The sequence below is a fragment of the Populus euphratica genome, unplaced genomic scaffold, assembly GCF_000495115.2.
Source record: "Populus euphratica unplaced genomic scaffold, PopEup_1.0 scaffold1256.1, whole genome shotgun sequence".
Taxonomy (NCBI): Eukaryota; Viridiplantae; Streptophyta; class Magnoliopsida; order Malpighiales; family Salicaceae; genus Populus; species Populus euphratica.
Window position 1 is genome coordinate 1 of NW_011501101.1, and position 17,778 is coordinate 17,778.

The window sequence follows — 17,778 nt, forward strand, 5'->3', positions numbered from 1 at the left end:
GAACTTTTGAAGATAAAGACCTTAATGAAGCAATGGAGTACCTAGACTTGTTAGCTGAAAATGCTCAAAATTGGGACACCACGGGTATTTATGAGGCACCAAGTAAAACTCAACCTCATACATCTAATAGAGGTATGTACAACCTTAGGGAAGATCATGACCTTCAAGCCAAGTTTGCATCTTTAGCTAGAAAAGTCGAGGCACTAGAATTGAAAAAGAGTGGTCAATTAAAATCTGTTGAAAACATTGTGTGTCAAATCTGTGAAACAAATGAACACTCAACCAACGATTGTCCAACCTTGCCTTATTTTAAGGAATGTCTCCATGAACAAGCTCATGCTTTAAACAGTTTCCAAAGGGCCAACCACAACCCATACTCCCAAACATACAACCCTGGTTGGAGAAATCACCTAAATTTTAGTTGGAAAAGTGAGAACAACAATGCACAAACTTCACAACCACCATTTCAAGCACACCATAATTTCCAAAATTGTCATGGATATGCACCTCCTTATACTCCACCTCCTAGAAGAAATCTTGAGGAAATATTGCATGCATTCATTGAAAAGCAAAAGACAATCAATACTCAACTTGCTCAAAACATGATAGATTTTAAAGATACTCTTGCAAAATTAACATCTGCTCTTAGTTTCCAAGAGAAAGGTAAGTTTCCATCTCAACCACAACAAAATCCCAAGAGGCAATACAATGCAAATGCAAGTAGTTCCGGAAACCAACACATGGATCAAGTCAAATCAGTCACTACTCTTCGCAGTAGTAAGGTTATTGAAAAACCCACTCTTGAACCTTATGAGAAAGATGATGAGTCAATCTCTAAGTGTAAGGAAGTGGTTGAATCTGAAAATTGCAAAGAAACGACTGATTCCCTGCCAACACTTCCATTTCCTCATGCCATGACCAAACAAAGAAAAGTCAATCACAACTCTGAAATCTTTGAAACTTTCAAACAGGTAAGAATCAATATACCTTTGCTGGATGCTATTAAACAAGTTCCTTCCTATGCTAAATTTTTGAAAGATCTATGCACTGTGAAGAGGAAAATGAATGTGAAAAAGAAAACCTTTTTAGCTGAACAAGTAAGTGTCATTCTTCAGAACAATAATGCTTTGAAATATAAAGACCCTAGTTGTCCTACAATTTCTTGCTTTATTGAAGAACATAAAATTGAAAGAGCCTTACTTGATCTTGGAGGCAGTGTGAATTTACTTCCATATTCAATTTTTCAAAGGCTCAATCTAGGTGAGTTAAAACCAACTTCTATAACTCTTTTACTTGCCGATAAATCTGTAAAAGTGCCTAGAGGAATAATTGAAGATGTGTTAGTACAAGTCGATAAATTCATTTATCTTATGGATTTTATTGTCTTGGACACAGAACCTGTTGAAGCATGTAATTCATTTCCCGTTATTTTAGGACGTCCGTTTCTTGTAACTTCTAACGTTGATTAATTGTAGGAATGGACTGATGAAGCTATCATTTGGAAACATGACATTGGAGATGAATATTTTCAATATTTGCAAGCAACCTGGAGATGATAATGATTTACAACAAGTATATCATATTGACGAATTAGTTTATGATCAACTTGAATCTACTTTAAGTAAAAATGAGCTAGATGAATATGAAGATTTGCAAATGATTTATTCTGAGGAAGAAATCATGGATGAAAAAAGCACCGAAAATGTTGATGTGAATCTTTTGTCAACAATGATAACAAATTCAACATTTGATATCACACCAATCGATGATTATTTTCCTAACGAATCCTTACTTTCTCTTAGTCCAATGCCTGGTATGATAAAAATATCAATTTTCTTGCTTTAGGAGATTTGCCAGCTGATTAGAGTACCCAAGACAAAGAAAAGTTTTTGAACGAAGTGAAGAACTTTTATTGTGATGACCCTAACTTATTCAAATATTGTCCTGATCAAATATTTCAAAGATTCATTCCCGACAATGAGGTAAGTAGTGTCATTAAACTTTGTCATTCTGAAGCATGTGGAAGTTATTTCTCGTCAAAAAAGACTGCTGCAAAAATCTTTCAAAATGGATTTTATTGGCCCACCATGTTAGCTATAAAAATCTTTCAAAATGGATTTTATTGGCCCACCATGTTCAAGGACACACATGCATTCTGCAAAACTTGTGAAAATTGTCAAAAAGTTGACACTGGTCAAAAAGTTTTGTTTTATAATTCTCAACTCTATTTATTCCCTAGAGAGCTAAGATCAAGATGGAACAATCCTTATGGGGCCTATGATATTGAGAATTCAATGAATGACAATGTTTTTAAGGAAAATGGACATCGTTTGAAAGCTTACTTTGATAATTTTCCTAGTGAAAATGAATCAACTGGTTTGAATGATCTTGTAGATAAAGGTTGATTATTTTGTTTTTACTGGTTTGAATGATCTCGTAGATAAAGGTTGATTATTTTGTTTCTTTTCTCACATTATTTTTCTGTTTCTTTTTGAGTGATTTTTGCTAGTTTCTCACCCCGGTCAAATGGCAGATAACGGTACTCCGTGACTTAAGTCAGTTCTTTCAGTTTCCCACAATAACTGATATCTGTGTTTATATTTATGCAATTCTTTGAATCTCTCTTCCAATTCTCATTTGAAAATGGACACTAATCTTGAAAAATTGAAAAAGTATTTTCCCGCTCTGCCTTAGAATGCGATTACAAAAATTTACCATGCTAGATGTGCAAGATTGAGATTGTTAATGAATCATGGAATTCCTAAAGATATTCGCTGGTTGATTGAAGCAAAGGTCCGATTATTAGGTGAGTCCTCTAACTCCTTCATTTCACATATGCCTGGAACAGGTAAAAGTATTTTTGCAAAGAAACGTCGTGCAAAACGACTAAAAGTCTGTCATCAATGTGCTAGATGGACTTGTAATACACAATGTCATTCTTTAGGAATGGTATCTATAAACTATAAAGATAAAATACAATTCATTAAGGATGGCCTGAGTAAGGAGTCTTTAGATAATCTTCTATTGACTCTTGAGACGCATCCTAGTGGAGATGTGCATCGTGCAATTCATGATTTATGGCCAAGTGGAGATGTGTATCGTGCAATTCACTATTTATGGCCACTATTTCATAAAGAACATGATCGACTTAGTCTTGGGAATCTGACTAAAAAAGACCCTGTTTGCCAGTTTTTAAGAAAACTGGATGGAAAGCCTATCCCCGACCCATAGAGGGCATTTAAGCCATTCTTGGACTTAAAACCAAGGGAAGATGTGAGACACAATCACAATTACCTGTACATACTCATGCTTTTTCAAAAGTAAACAAATAAATAAATAAAGAGAGAGAGAGAGAGTGTGAGACTCTAGCTGGCCTACATATAGGTGGTATGATTGTCTTTCTAATTTCTTATCTATAAAATCCTCTCTTCCTTCCTTTCATTTCTACTCAACCCATACATTTAACAAAGACAGAAGTGTGTAGAAATGGCAAGTTCCTCAAGCCATCATATAAGAAATATTTGTGTTTTCGGTGGATCAAGTCCTGGGAAAGAAAAGGAGTTTTTAGAATCAGCAAATCATCTTGGTCAAGTGCTAGCTGAGAGAAAGATTCATTTAGTGTATGGGGGAGGCAATCTTGGGTTAATGGGAGGTGTGTCAATAGCTGTATTTTTAGGAGGTAGTCAAGTTTTGTGGGTCGTCCCCGAAGCTTTAGCACAAGGGGACATCATTGGAAAAACAATTGGAGAGGAACTTCAAGTCTCCACAATGTTAGCTAGAATGAATGCAATGTTTAACCATGTTGATGCCTTCATTGGTTTACCAGGTGGTCTAGGCACATTGGAAGAGATCTTTCATATTTCCTCTTGGGCCCAACTGCACATTCACCATAAACCCATAGGTTTGTTAAATGTTAATGGTTATTATGATAAGTTGTTGTCTTTTCTTGATCATGTTGTGGAATAGGAATTTCTAACATCTTCTGCACGACAAATCATAATCTCTGCTGCTACTACTGAACAATTGATTGACCAACTACAATCTTTCATTCCTGTAATTGATCCTTCCATGAGTCGCATAAATTGGTCAACTAGGAAAAACCGTAAAAAGCTTAGATTGGATTTGAGCCTTCATTTGTGAATCTTTGTGTCTTTTGGTTTTATTATTATGTTTTGTTGTTACTTATATTTGTTTCAGTGTGTTTCAAGTTTGTCAGTGTTTTAGTTGGGGGGAGAGGGTAGTAGCTAAAAAAAAAAAAACTGTGTTTTCTATTTCATAAAGCATGTGCAAAATTGTTGTTACTATGATGGCAGAGTAAGAAGAACTTTTGTGACTCTTGAGACGCATCTTAGTAATCATTCGTAACAAGGTCTATCATAATACTTCTTGAAATATTCAGATTTGCAAACTCTCGCATTGTTATCACTTAATTCTGCTCATATACTTATTTAACATGTATTCTTAAACCTTAATTTACACGCACACACTTTAACATATGATTGTGGATTGCATATTGGATTATTATATTATTTATTTCTTTTGTTAAAGGTAACAACTAAGGGAAAGGGATAGTATATAATTAAAAAAAAAAGAAAAAAAAAAGAAAAAAAATGATAATAATAAAAATGTAGATAAGTTTGGTTTCGTAGCCTCCCTAACCTAAGCAATTAAGCTCGAAGGGGTGTTTTAACAACTAATACCCTAAAGTCAACTGACTTGGGAGCTATTGGTCCAATGCTTGTTACATGGGTTGAGGAGAAAAGCTTAAAGGAATCAAATATTGCACTATCTACATATCAGTATCTGCGACCCGAGTTACTAAGCTCGTAGGGGTGTCTTAACACCTAATGCCCTAAGATCAACTGACTTGGGAGTCATTAGCTGAAAGCTCATTACATGGGTTAAAGATGTATGGTGTTTTTAAATTATATGTATATATATTTAAAAAAAAAGAAAATAATAATAATATCAACCCAAGGAAGTTAACCTTAAACATTAGAACAAAAATTTTGTTTTCTTCCAAGAAAAGCCCCATAATTATGTGTTGATACATTGAGCACAAAAGAAAGGTTTATGAATATCTTGTTAAGAGGTATTGAGCAGGTATATAATTTAATGAGAGTTTGTTTATCTAGATAGATTAATGGAAGTTAAATGATGAATACCTTGCTTTGTGGAATTTGTAAATTGTTTTTCTATTTTAACGCTTTGATTACTAGGGACTAGTATAAGCTAGTTGAGGGGTATGATTGATACTTAAAAGTGTATTTTTATCAAGGTTTTATATCATCATTTTGCACTTGAAGTATCAATAACTCCTTAACTAAAGCATGTTTTATAATAATATATCTAATAATATAAGATACCTTTAATTTATGGTAAATGTTCATTTTAAATGCAGGCCTATCATATAAATGAAAGGATTGATCGATGAGTTCAAGAACTGAAATTGAAAGGATAAAGAGATGGCCAAACTTAGAAAAGAGATATCGGTGCAATCCAAACCGGAACACTGTTCGGTAATTGGGTCATATCTGGAGCTATAGATCTCATATTTAGGTCTACTTTATATGGATGGAAAGGTAAGATATAGATATACAACTTTCATATGGAGCCCAAGATCTAAAAAGGCCATTTTCAAGTCCAAATTATTGCAACAACAAAGAAGCCCGAATCTGTCCTCCAGCCCGAGCACTGTTCAGTATTTTGGCCATATCTGGAGTTCTAGAAGTCCAAATGAGCTGAAGTTTTTACACAAGAAAGCTGAGACAATTGCCTAAAGCTGAATTGTTTACACAAAAAAGCTAAGATAATTAGCTACAAATTTCATGTTTTCAAGTGGCTTCAATTTTGACGTTATCAATGACGTTTTAGGGAGACAAGAGAAAATAAGGATTGTCACCAAGTCAAGAGTTGGTCACCCACTCATCAATTAGTCATCAAATCAATAGTTCCCAATTTTGGCCTATAAAAGGAGGCATTTGCCATGTCAATTTTGGCCTATAAAAGGAGTTATTTGCCATGCATTTAGGCATCTTGGTTTCCATATCAAGATCATGCTCTTGCTTTCTCTCTTTATATTTTTTTGTAATGTTTATGCTTTGCTTTCATTAATATCAAGTTTATGCCTTCCATTTCCTTTCATTTACTTAGTTAACTTTTATCTTATTTATGTTCTTATTTTGTTTATTTATTTTTCTTTCTTTCATTATGTCTTTCTTTCTTTTATTATGTTTAGCTAAGTTTATTATGTTAAGGTGAAAAGGTTACACTAATGGTGTAAGAATAAGTATAGTATAAACTTAATATGGACTTTAATGTTTGATACTAACATGTTTTGTATTTGTTATCTTGTTCACTCTTTAATACTTTGCTTGTTAAATAACTAATCTTGATTTATGTTGTATAACACTTGGTATAACAAATGCTTGGCACTTTTATAGCCTATACTGTATGGTATAACCGACACCTGAGCTATGAAAGGAACTTGCTTTGTTGTTAACATAAGTTATAATCATGAATGCTTGACGAAATTTACAAGTATTAGCATTAATTAAATAAGATGACTAATGTAATCATGTTAACAATCTATAATCCGATTGGAACCTCCTTTGTGTGTGGTTTCCAATTGAATAATAAGAGTTTATGCTATACTTGTTTGACATACCATTAGTGGATCCTCTAACCTTGACATTGTTTGTTATCGTTGTTTAATCCTTACGTTAATTTTCCATCTCAAAGTTCTCATTAATCCAAGTTCTCATCTTCTTCTTCTTCTCTTCTTTCTTTATTACTACTACTACTACTACTACTAGTAGTAGTAGTAGTAGTATTAGTATTAGTATTATTATTGCTACTATTATTATTATTGTTATTGTTATTGTTATTATTGTTGTTGTTTATAATTTGTACAATTAACCTCCTTGTGGTTCGACCCCGGTCTTGCCGGGTTATTTATTACTTCAACACTCCTACACTTGGGAAAAGACATCAATCTTTTAGTTGTGTCAACAAGCCATTCTGAAACTGGGATTTCACAACTCAAAAGCTGATCCTTCTCTATTCATCTATCACAATAAAGCTATTTTGTGTTATCTGCTGACCTACATGGATGATCTAGTCATCACTAGTAACACTTCATCCTTTCTGACTAACGTGATTCATCAACTTGGCATCCAATTCTCATTAAAAGATATGGGCACACTTCATTATTTCTTGGGGCTGGATGTTATACTTACCAAAAACGGGTTGTTCTTATCACAACATCAATACATACGGGACCTTCTCTTCAAATCCAACATGCAGGGTGCTACGGATGTCTCTTCTCCTATGTCCACATCAGTCCAACTCAAGCTTATTGATGGCACAGCTCCCCGCAACAGCACTGAATTTCAAAGTATCATTGGTGGTCTATAATATTTGTCCCTTACTCGTCCTAACATTTGCTTTGCAGTTAACAAGTTGTCCCAATTCATGCATCAACCCACAGTCACTCACTGGTCAGCTGCCAAATGTTTGCTCTGCTATCTGAAGAAAACCATTTTTCTTGGCATTCACATACATCGTCAGTCTTCATTTGCTGTTACCACCTTTACTGATGCTGACTGGGCTGGAAATTATGATGATCATACCTCCACTTCAGCTTACATTACATTTCTTAGGATCAATCCCATCTTATAGAGCTCTAAGAAACAACGTGCTGTTGCTAGGTCATCAACTGAAGCTGAGTACCGTTCACTCGCCACTGCTACGTTTGAAACAATTTGGTTGCTATCTTTGTTCAAAGAACTTTATCTCCCAATTCCCTCTCCACCAAGATTATTGTGTGACAACCTGGGAGCTACACACCTTAGTTTCAATCCAATTCAGCACTCTAGGATGAAACACATTTAGATAGACCTCCATTTTGTTCGTGATATAGTTTAGAAGAAGATTCTCAATGTTCAGCATGTCAACACTCATAACCAACTGGCAGATTTTCTAACAAAACCTTTGTCTTCCTAACGTTTGCATTCTTTACTGCTCAAGATTGGCTTAGCTGATGGCTTATCCATCTTACGGGAGCATATAAAGGAAATCCCCACAGATTCAGCAAATGATCCCTTGCCTCCTGCACAGGATTATGCAACCATCATTCAAGCCTAATATCAAGCTTGTAACAGCAGATAAATCTTCAATGTAAATGCAGTGTAAATGCTAGACGCAATCTTAGCTTTGTTTCTAAATTCAAGTCTCCAGTCTTGTATATATATATGTTAACAGTTGTATGATTCAAATAACAAAAATATTTACTATTCTGAAGTTTATCAATTAGCTCAATTTCCTAAAAACTTCTTATCTTCATCAAAGCCAATGTGTTCGTCATAAGAGTTCTTTCAATAGTTGCTTTAGTTGGAATCAAATCTTCTTGTATTTAATTATTTCTCAAGCAGGCTTGTATTTAATTATTTCTCAAGCAGGCTTGTATTTTCATCCTTTTTTTTACTTTCTGGATTGTGGGTTTCTTTAGCTAATTTTATTACCTTGTTAGTGTGGGTTTTGGTGTGTCCAAGAACTAGAGACGAGCAAAAAAAATTTAAAAATCGATTAAACTGAGAAAATCAACAAAAATAATAACTAAAAAAATTGAATCGTGAAAAAAATCTATTAAACTGATTAAAATTTTATAAAAAATAGTTGGTTCGATTTGGTTTGGTTTTATAAGTCTAAAACCAAAAAAATCGAATCAAACCAAAACAAACCCAAATAAAAAACTAAGCCAAACTAAAATAAAAAACTAAGTCAAATGGAGCCAAACTAGAAAAACCGAGCTAAAATTGAGCCAAAACCAAAAAAAATGAGCCAAAACAAAGCTAAACTGAAAAAACAAAACATTGAAAAAACCGAGTCAAACAAGTTTGAACCAGTTTTTGTCCTAAAAACTAAATCGAATCAAACCGAAACAGGTCTGTTTAAACCAGTTTTTGTTTTTTTTTAAATTTTTTTGTTTGGTTACTTTTTTTTTATAAAAACCAAACTGAACTGAAAATAATCACCTTTATCAAGAATATATTTTGCTATTGCCTTATGGGCCTAATCTTGGGCAGTACTGACTTGTATTTTGTTGTTAGTATCTATTGTTTTTTTATGTATTTGGAATTATGGTAGCAGTGGTGGTTTAAAACGTTTTTTACTTAAAAATACATCAAAATAAATTTTTAAAAATTATTTTTAACTTCACACATCAAAACGATCTAAAAATATAAAAAAATTTATTTTAAACAAAAAATTTTAAAATTGAAGGAAACGTGATGTTAAACGTCTATAGAAACACCCAAATATACTTGAAGTTTTGATTTCAAGGCTTGGCTTTGCTATAGCATTTATAGTCGATTTACTGATTAGCTTCTTTCTTGATTATTAATGGTTATATAACTTATTTTTAACAAAATCTAAATAATAATAATAATAATTCATAACAGTAATTGTAATTGTTTGTTAAACTTAATTCATAGACAAGTAAGATTTATAAAAGATTCTTATTTATCACCAATCAAATTATTAAAATCGCTAGGAAGACAAAACAAAACTCAATTAGCAATGTGCCTCTTCTTTTAGATGATATGAAAATAAAACAAAATTAATTAACTTGGAGACAGCATATATTAAACATGAATGGAAAAATTACAATGCATGTTTAGATGTGAATGTTTTGGAGGAGTTTTAGTGTTCAATCTCCTTGTTAAAGAAAAATCTCTCTCCATTCATTTTATCTCCATGATTAGCTAAATCCCCATAGCTTTCTAGAAGGATTACCCACAAGTTACGTAAATTATTGTTTGTAATTACAAGCACCACTAACTTCTAACCAATTGGCATGAGAGGTCATTCGATGAAATTGGGATTGAAAACAATATACATAGACTAGGTCCTTAGGTTGAGAATAAATAACAAAATCTAGTGGATATTCTTAATTTTCGCTAAAGCAAACGCTACATGTCTATGAATAGAAAATTGTCACTGTAATACCAAAATAGTGTGAGGATTAGGGTATAATTAGTCCAACATTTTTGGGATTTAAGAACATGGTTAAGGTTGTTCTGTGATTTTATTTATGAAACAGAAAAAAAAAAACAAATAAAACAAGATCGTAATACATACGCTAAGAACCTAAGCAATTGTGATTTCAGGTTTGTCGTTTGATCTATTTTGTTCATTCGTTCATCCCTTTGAGTCATTAAGTTTTCTTTTTTCATTTTCTCACTGTTTTAATGTGTTGAATATAACTCAAAACTAATCCTTTTTTTTTTTAATTGTAGTTACATCAAATTAAATATGGGAGAGAATGAAGGAGCTGAGAAGAAAGAGAAGCATGAAAAGGATAACGACGAGAAAGAAGAGAAGGGAGAGGAGAAAACCAAAGACAGGAAGAAGAAAGACAAGGAAAGTAAAGATAAAAAGGATAAAGGAGATGGTGAGAAAGGGAAGAAGAACAAGAACCCTGAAGATAAGAAGGACCCTGCGAAGCTAAGGGCCAAGCTACAGAAGCTCGACGCCAAGATGGAGGCACTGTCCAAAAAAAGGGAGGATATCCTTAAACTTCTTCAAGAAGTTGAAATCAATGTCACACAAGCAAGTGGAGAGGCCGTCTAGACATGCAGAACTAGCCATGTCTAAGACATAATATGCATTACTGCTGATAATAATATTCTTCGTATAGAAATAATTAGTGTATGGATCACAAGTTGTACCGGTTGTATCAATTCTTTCGTGATATGTAAAAATTATAATGAAGTACAACCATGGACTTTGAATGCATCTTGAGAATGCATTTCACTTTGAAAACATGAACGCCAAGAAAATAAAATGAAATTGAACTGAAAAACTAATCCAAAAGCATCTACGCTTTAAGAACATGCATGGCAAATCCAAATAATTTGCCCTTCCTTTCTACGAGATCTTAAGGCAAGACTACATAAATTAATCAAGTGATTTGCGTGTTGTTTATTTCTAAAATGTCCTTCCAAGTTAAACAAATAAAAGGCTTTCATTTGTAAATCATGTGATGAATTATATTAATTTCACCTCAAAGTCTTGCTTGAATATTAATATCTATGAAACATAAAGTATATTCAATAATAAAATTATAGTATGATATTAGTTGTGGAATCGCATTACACGAGGCTTTTTTCTTTTTCCTCATAGAAATTGATGTTTAAGTGGAATAAATATGTTTTAAAAAAATTCAGAACTTATGTTATAAATCTGATTGAATCAAATAAGTTAGTTTTATTTTAATTAGATTATAAAAAAATAGGTAACAACAACAAATTGATTAAATAAAAAAATAATTATGATAAACTGATAAAAAAAACATTTTAACAAAAGAGGACAATGATGTAGCTAAATTCTCAGTTCATTAAATAAGAAAGAAAAAAATTGGATAAAAAAATAAGTTAAAAAATCAGCTTGAGTCAACCCGAATTAATATAAAAAACTTGTAACCACGATAATTAGAGCCTAGCTAACTCGGGTTATTCTGTTAAATCCATAACTCCAGTCATTAGTTCGGGATGACTCAATAAAAAATAAAACAAAAAAAAATCACTAAATTTGTTTTTTCATAAAAAAATATTAACTTGCATCAACTTTTCAAACTTGTAACTTGGATCAATAATTTAAAAGCACTCTATCTGAAACAACTAAAAAATCAAATTCTCAATCAATCAATTATTAAAGGATAAAATTAAAAAAATAATTTCAACTATATAAAAGGATTAAGAAATAACAATTAAAGGAACAAGGATAAAATTAAAAAACAAATTTAATTTGACCTTTGATTGAAAAGTAAAATTAAAAAGAAAAAATTAATTTAACAAAAGAAAAAAACAAATATGGATTAATATTGAAATAAGAAATATAAATAAATTTTTTATTGAAGGATAAAATTATATATATATATAAGCAAAATCAAAAGAAACAACTAACATTTAGGAAAAAATTATATCATCGAGATTAAGCTTTGGGACACAGGCCCTTATTACTGAAGTAGAAAAAAGAAATATATTGGCAAGATCAGCTCAGTTTATAATGTGAACAATAAACGAATAAGATATCAAATGTCACAATAAAAAGCACATATCCAACTGTAGTATAATTTGTGCCATCAAAAACATCGGCCTGGATTTGAGTTGCTGAGCTTGTAGAAAGCATCACTTGCCTTGTCTGCCAGGGCACGGTATTGAATAGAAGCAGTATTGACGAAAACATTGTCCTAAAAGTAAATGTCTCAGCTACCATTAGAGAGCCAAGAATTATCAGAGTCAGCAAACCTTCGCATATATAAAGACAAAATCACCATTAATTTGTCGACAGCTAGAAAAACTGTGTGATCAAGGCAGAGCAAGACAAGATATGCCACAAAGCTATAGATATAAATCGTAGGCATCGTACAGAAAGTGGCCTCCTCGCAGTTCATATTTCCAGCTGATCACCGCTAAAGAAAAAGCATATTAATAAAATAAAAGGGAAAGTAAAAGAGAGGAAACAACAGTGTTCAGATAAGGGAATAAACAGACCTTCTTGGTCTCACAACGAACATCCATCTGCCGCAATCTCAGACACAGATGGCAAGCAAGCTGGCTGCCAAGAAACCAAGGAAGGCAATGACTTCCAGCATCAAGTTCTTCCTCAAACTTTCCAAATTAATGTCTCCTTAATAGCTACTGTGGCTGATCAACTTGTACGCAACAAAACAGATTACCCATCTTCGATGCACTCAAAGACATCCAGAAAGAATGCACAAGTCATGAGCTAAAAGGGAGTAAAACAAAGATACACGAAATTTAGGCGAAGTATGATTACAAAAAATGAAACTGCAAAGATGATGGCAGTCTGTAATCGTGCAATATTATTGTAAAGATGAAAATCATGTACATGAAGTGGAAAACATTTAAGAAAAAAGCCGTAAAATAAGCAAAAACTGCAAAGTTGACGGCAGTCCGTCACATTCTTGCTTGGATTTGCTGATTCGAGAGAGCCTCAGTAACCATGTTGAGTTGCTTCCCAAATGTACCATGTTTATTGCAACCTTGAACACATATATTTTTATTTTATTTTATTTTTTATTTGATAAAAATTTAAATATTTGTAAGATATTATTCTCTTTACTTATTCATTTACTCAAGATATCTATTTGTCATTGTTGAATTATATGATCATCATTTGCGCGCATATATATATATATATCAAAAAATATTTAATTAAAATTATGATAATCTTTTCAAAAGATTTTAAACTTGATACTATTTTTTTTATTTGACATAGATGTAGATTTAAATTGCATCAAAGAAGACATGGTTCCAAAACAATTTTTACAAAATACTTCTTGAAAACTCTTTGCTACTAACAATTCAAAATTAAATATTGCAGGCAAAACTGAAGCCTCTGATTTCAACAAAAACATTTTCTTAAAATATTTTTTATCATTACAAAAAATAGTAATCATACCATCATTCTTGGTACTCCATTCATCGGTATAATCACTTCATATCAAGCACATTATGATTATATTACCTCCAAAATCAATAGCATCAAACTTGTTTTCACATTCTTAAAAAAATCTAAGACTAGAAATTTGAATTTGATTAAATCATGCTTCATACAGACAAATCATATTAATACATTAATTCATGGAAAACAATTCCATCTATATGATTTACAAAATCATGTTTATTTTTGTCGCATTAACAAACAATTACAAAATTTTGATTTACAAAAGAAAATCATTGATTTACAAAATAAGATTGAACAACATATTTGTTCAGACTTACCTAATACTTTCTAGAACAGAAAATAACACATTATTAATCTTCCATATGAAGATACTTTTTCAAAAAAAAAACATGTACCTATAAAAGCAAGACCTATACAAATAAATGTTGATCTAGAATAGTATTGCAAACTTGAAATCTGCGATTTCAAGTCTAAAGGTCTTATCCAAAAGTCCTCATCACCATGGTAATGTACATCCTTTTATATAAATAAAAACATTGAAATTGAAAGAGACACACATAAACTTGTAATCAATTACTAACCTTTAAATTCTGTTTTAAAATGGATTAGATATCCAATCCCTAACAAAAAATATTTATTATAAAAATTTTATTCTGCATTCATATTTTCTAAATTTGATATGAAGTCCAGATTTTGACAAATCCAGATTGATTCCAAGGATAGATACAAAACTGCTTTTACAGTTACTTTTGGCCAATACAAATGGAATGTCATGGCCTTTGGCTTAAAAAATACACCATCTAAATTTTAATGTATCATGAATGACGTCTTCAATGCACATTCAAAATTCTGCAATGTCTACATTGACGATATACTTATTTTTTCTCATTCCATAGATCAACATTTCAAACATCTACATATATTCTTTCATACTGCAAAACAAAATGGTTAAGTTGTTTCTAAAATAAAAGTTTCTCTATTTCAAACCCTGTCCATTTCCTAAGCCATTATATTTGTCAAGTTACTGTAACACTGATAGAGAGATTTTTAACATTTACAAATAAATTTCCTAATAAGATTACTAATAAAACCCAATTGCAAAGGTTTTTAAGCAGTCTTAATTATATTTTAGACTATTATCTCAACATTAGTCATTTTGTCAAACCTTTACATAACAGGTTAAAAACCAACCTCATTTCTTGGTCTAACATCCATACCAACCTGGTCAAACAAATTAAAAAATGGGTCAAAACCATTCCTCTTCTCTATTTAGCTAACCTGTTAGCTTTTAGGATCGTTGAGATTGATGCCTCCGACCTAGGATATGATGAGATTCTTAAACAAGTACAAGATAACAAAGAACAAAAACTACAGTATACATCCGCCCATTGGAATAAATATCAGAAAAATTACTCCACTATTAAAAAGGAGATTCTTTCAATTGTTCTTTGCATTACAAAATTTCAAAGCAATTTATTAAATCAAAAATTTCTTTTACGTGTTGATTGCAAAACTACAAAGGAAGTTTTATAAAAAGATGTCCAAAATCTTGCTTCAAAACAGATTTTGATCAATGGCAAGCTATTTTAAGTATTTTTTTTATTCTGACATTACCTATATTAAAGGAGATTCAAATTTGATCCCTGATTTCCTAACCTATGAATTCCTTCAAAATAGGTCTTGATGTCTCCTAAAGCAAAATCCAAAGATAAGGGGAAAGCTCCCTAAACCCAACTAACAAAACTAGAGAGCCACCTTATGAGTCTCAATATAAGCATAAAATTATTTGTGAATATCATTTCTTTGTTGGAAAAAGTTTCGAAAAAACCAAGATTGTTTTTCAGAATTATGGTCTCCATAAAAATCTCTTTTGAAAAGAGTTTTATTTATGACAAAATGCTTATCTAAAGTCAAAACAGTCAAATTGATTTGGAAAGAAAAATTTCTTGTAGGCTTACCAATTCTTTTAGAAGAAAAGGTTTGAAACAAAATCAAAGATACTTTTACAACTCAAATCATACCATATGACTAGTTTACATATGATGAACTTGTAAGTTTCACCTAGAAAGGACTTAAGATCTACCAGGATCTCACTCAAATTGCAAAAACACTTAAAATGAAAAATGAAACATACTAGGCAAGAACTTGGTAGTTTTTGTTACCAATTTGACCTTTTCACTAAAAAACCATCCTGTAGTGGTAACTATCAAAAACCTAAAAACTATTCAAGTCAAAAACCTCCTTACTAACAATTAGTCCATAAATAACAAAAACAGTTTTACTCCAAACCAAAATAAACCTACTACAAAAAGCCCTACAAGAATTTTACCAAACCCTATAAGCCCTTTTAGTCAAAATCCAAACCAAAATTTGACCCCAAAAATATTACCTATTACAAATGTAACTAGATAAGGACATACATCTTGTTTCTGCAAAGTCAATACCAAACTCTATGAGCTCCAAATAGATGAAGAAATCATCAACCAAATTCAAAACTTATACATTGAAGCCACATACACTAACCCCTCTCCTCCAAATACTTTTGAAGAAGAATTTCAAATTGATGAAATAATAATTATCAATGCTACTTTAGATACCTCTACAAATTCCAAACAAATTAACGTCTTAACCCAACATTAAGAATTCATTCTTGAGGCAATTAAAAGACTTGAAGATCATCAACTCTAAAACCTATCTAGATAAACTGTTGAAAGATTTTAACCAACTAGAGCACTCTCTATCTAACCTTCCAAACCGCTCAATATTACCTTCTATTAGCACCAATACCTATGACCTTATAAAGGCTTTTAATAAAAAGAAATTCAAAACCACAGTCACAATCCCAAAATTAAATTACGAGATTAAAACCTTTAAAACCGAGTTATAAACCCTAAAACAAGTTTAACAAAAGGACTCTGTCATACTACAACATCTTCTATCCAAAATTGAAAGTCGGTTTGACACTGAGTCTAAACTTAACCATATCCTTTAAAGATAAAAATATTTTTCAAATTATGCTACTACAAATAAAGATCTATAATTATGATATGTTGGAAAGATCAATCCTTATTGCTCTCATATTCAAAATCCACTACAAAGCCATATTCTCAACCTTTGCCAGCAAATACAAATTCCAATCCTAAAAAGGAGAAACACTCTATAAACATATTTATCGTGCTTAAATACTGTTGTCCTAAAAGTAATCTAATGGAAAGATAAATTCCTTCCAAAAGATTTAATCCTTGAAGGAGCAACACAACTAGAATTACATCAACCACCTCAACCCAATGTCCAAATTAAGAACATTACCTTGTACACAGATGAAAAAGTCAAATTGTTTTTCCATCAAATACTCTACAAGTTCTAGATTCTTAGAAAACTCTTCTTCTTCCAGTACAATAAATCTAGGAAGAATTTTCAAAATCCTTTCTGTTATCAATATCTCTTATCACGCAAATCCCCTTAGAAAATCTACATTTGATATCCCTTCTACTAGTTTTCAAAATGCAGATTATACTATAAATATACAAAAACCTGTTTATATAAACATTGAGCAACCATCTCCTCCAACATCACCAATTTACATTCCTGTAATATTTATATTTCTACACATTTAAGTATGCTCTGTGTTTGATCAAGGATCATAACATTGTTGGTCTTACCTTGTTTATTCACATTAGAAATTTGTTTTCTTATCTCAAACTCAATATATCGATTGGAAACCTATGACCCAATTTAAAGATCATTTTCAGGTATAACAATGCCATGTATTGTCCTTACTTATTCTGGTTTTATAGCCTACTAGGATCTAGGTAGGGATAGTAACGTAAGTTACAAAAACTCTAGTAAGATAAGAGACTATTAGTAAATAGGTGAATGTTATTGGATGGTGTAAGTCCTATTAGCAATTTAGGGTAATAAATCCATATAACTTGTAGCCTATTTTCTAGTTTATGTTTTTAATCTATGGATTCTGTTTTCTACAAGACTAATTTTATTTTAGCTTTCTCTACCTTTAAAACTTCTGAAAGTATAAGGATTGTACAAAGTGAAGAGATAATAATCAAGGATTTTACAAAAGGCATTGATGATTGAAAAATTCTAAAGATATCTCAAACACAGATTTATTAAAAATCCAAATATGATATTTTCAAAATAGATTTTTACTATCAAAATTAAAGAAAGAGATATTCAGCTTAGAAACCTTTTTGAAACCATCCAATTTCTCTATAAAAAATCCTTACAAAAACATTTAGCCAGAATATATATATATATATATATATA

At 31.5% G+C, this 17,778-nt stretch overlaps 1 protein-coding gene across 1 annotated transcript; it reads left to right on the top strand.

Annotated features, from left to right (window-relative positions):
- The first annotated feature begins 10,314 nt into the window (after positions 1–10,314).
- LOC105117249 (protein PXR1) lies at positions 10,315–10,632 on the top strand. Its single transcript, XM_011014849.1, has one exon. It carries the CDS (start codon positions 10,315–10,317, stop codon positions 10,630–10,632), a length of 318 nt encoding a protein of 105 aa, XP_011013151.1.
- The last annotated feature ends 7,146 nt before the right edge of the window (positions 10,633–17,778 follow it).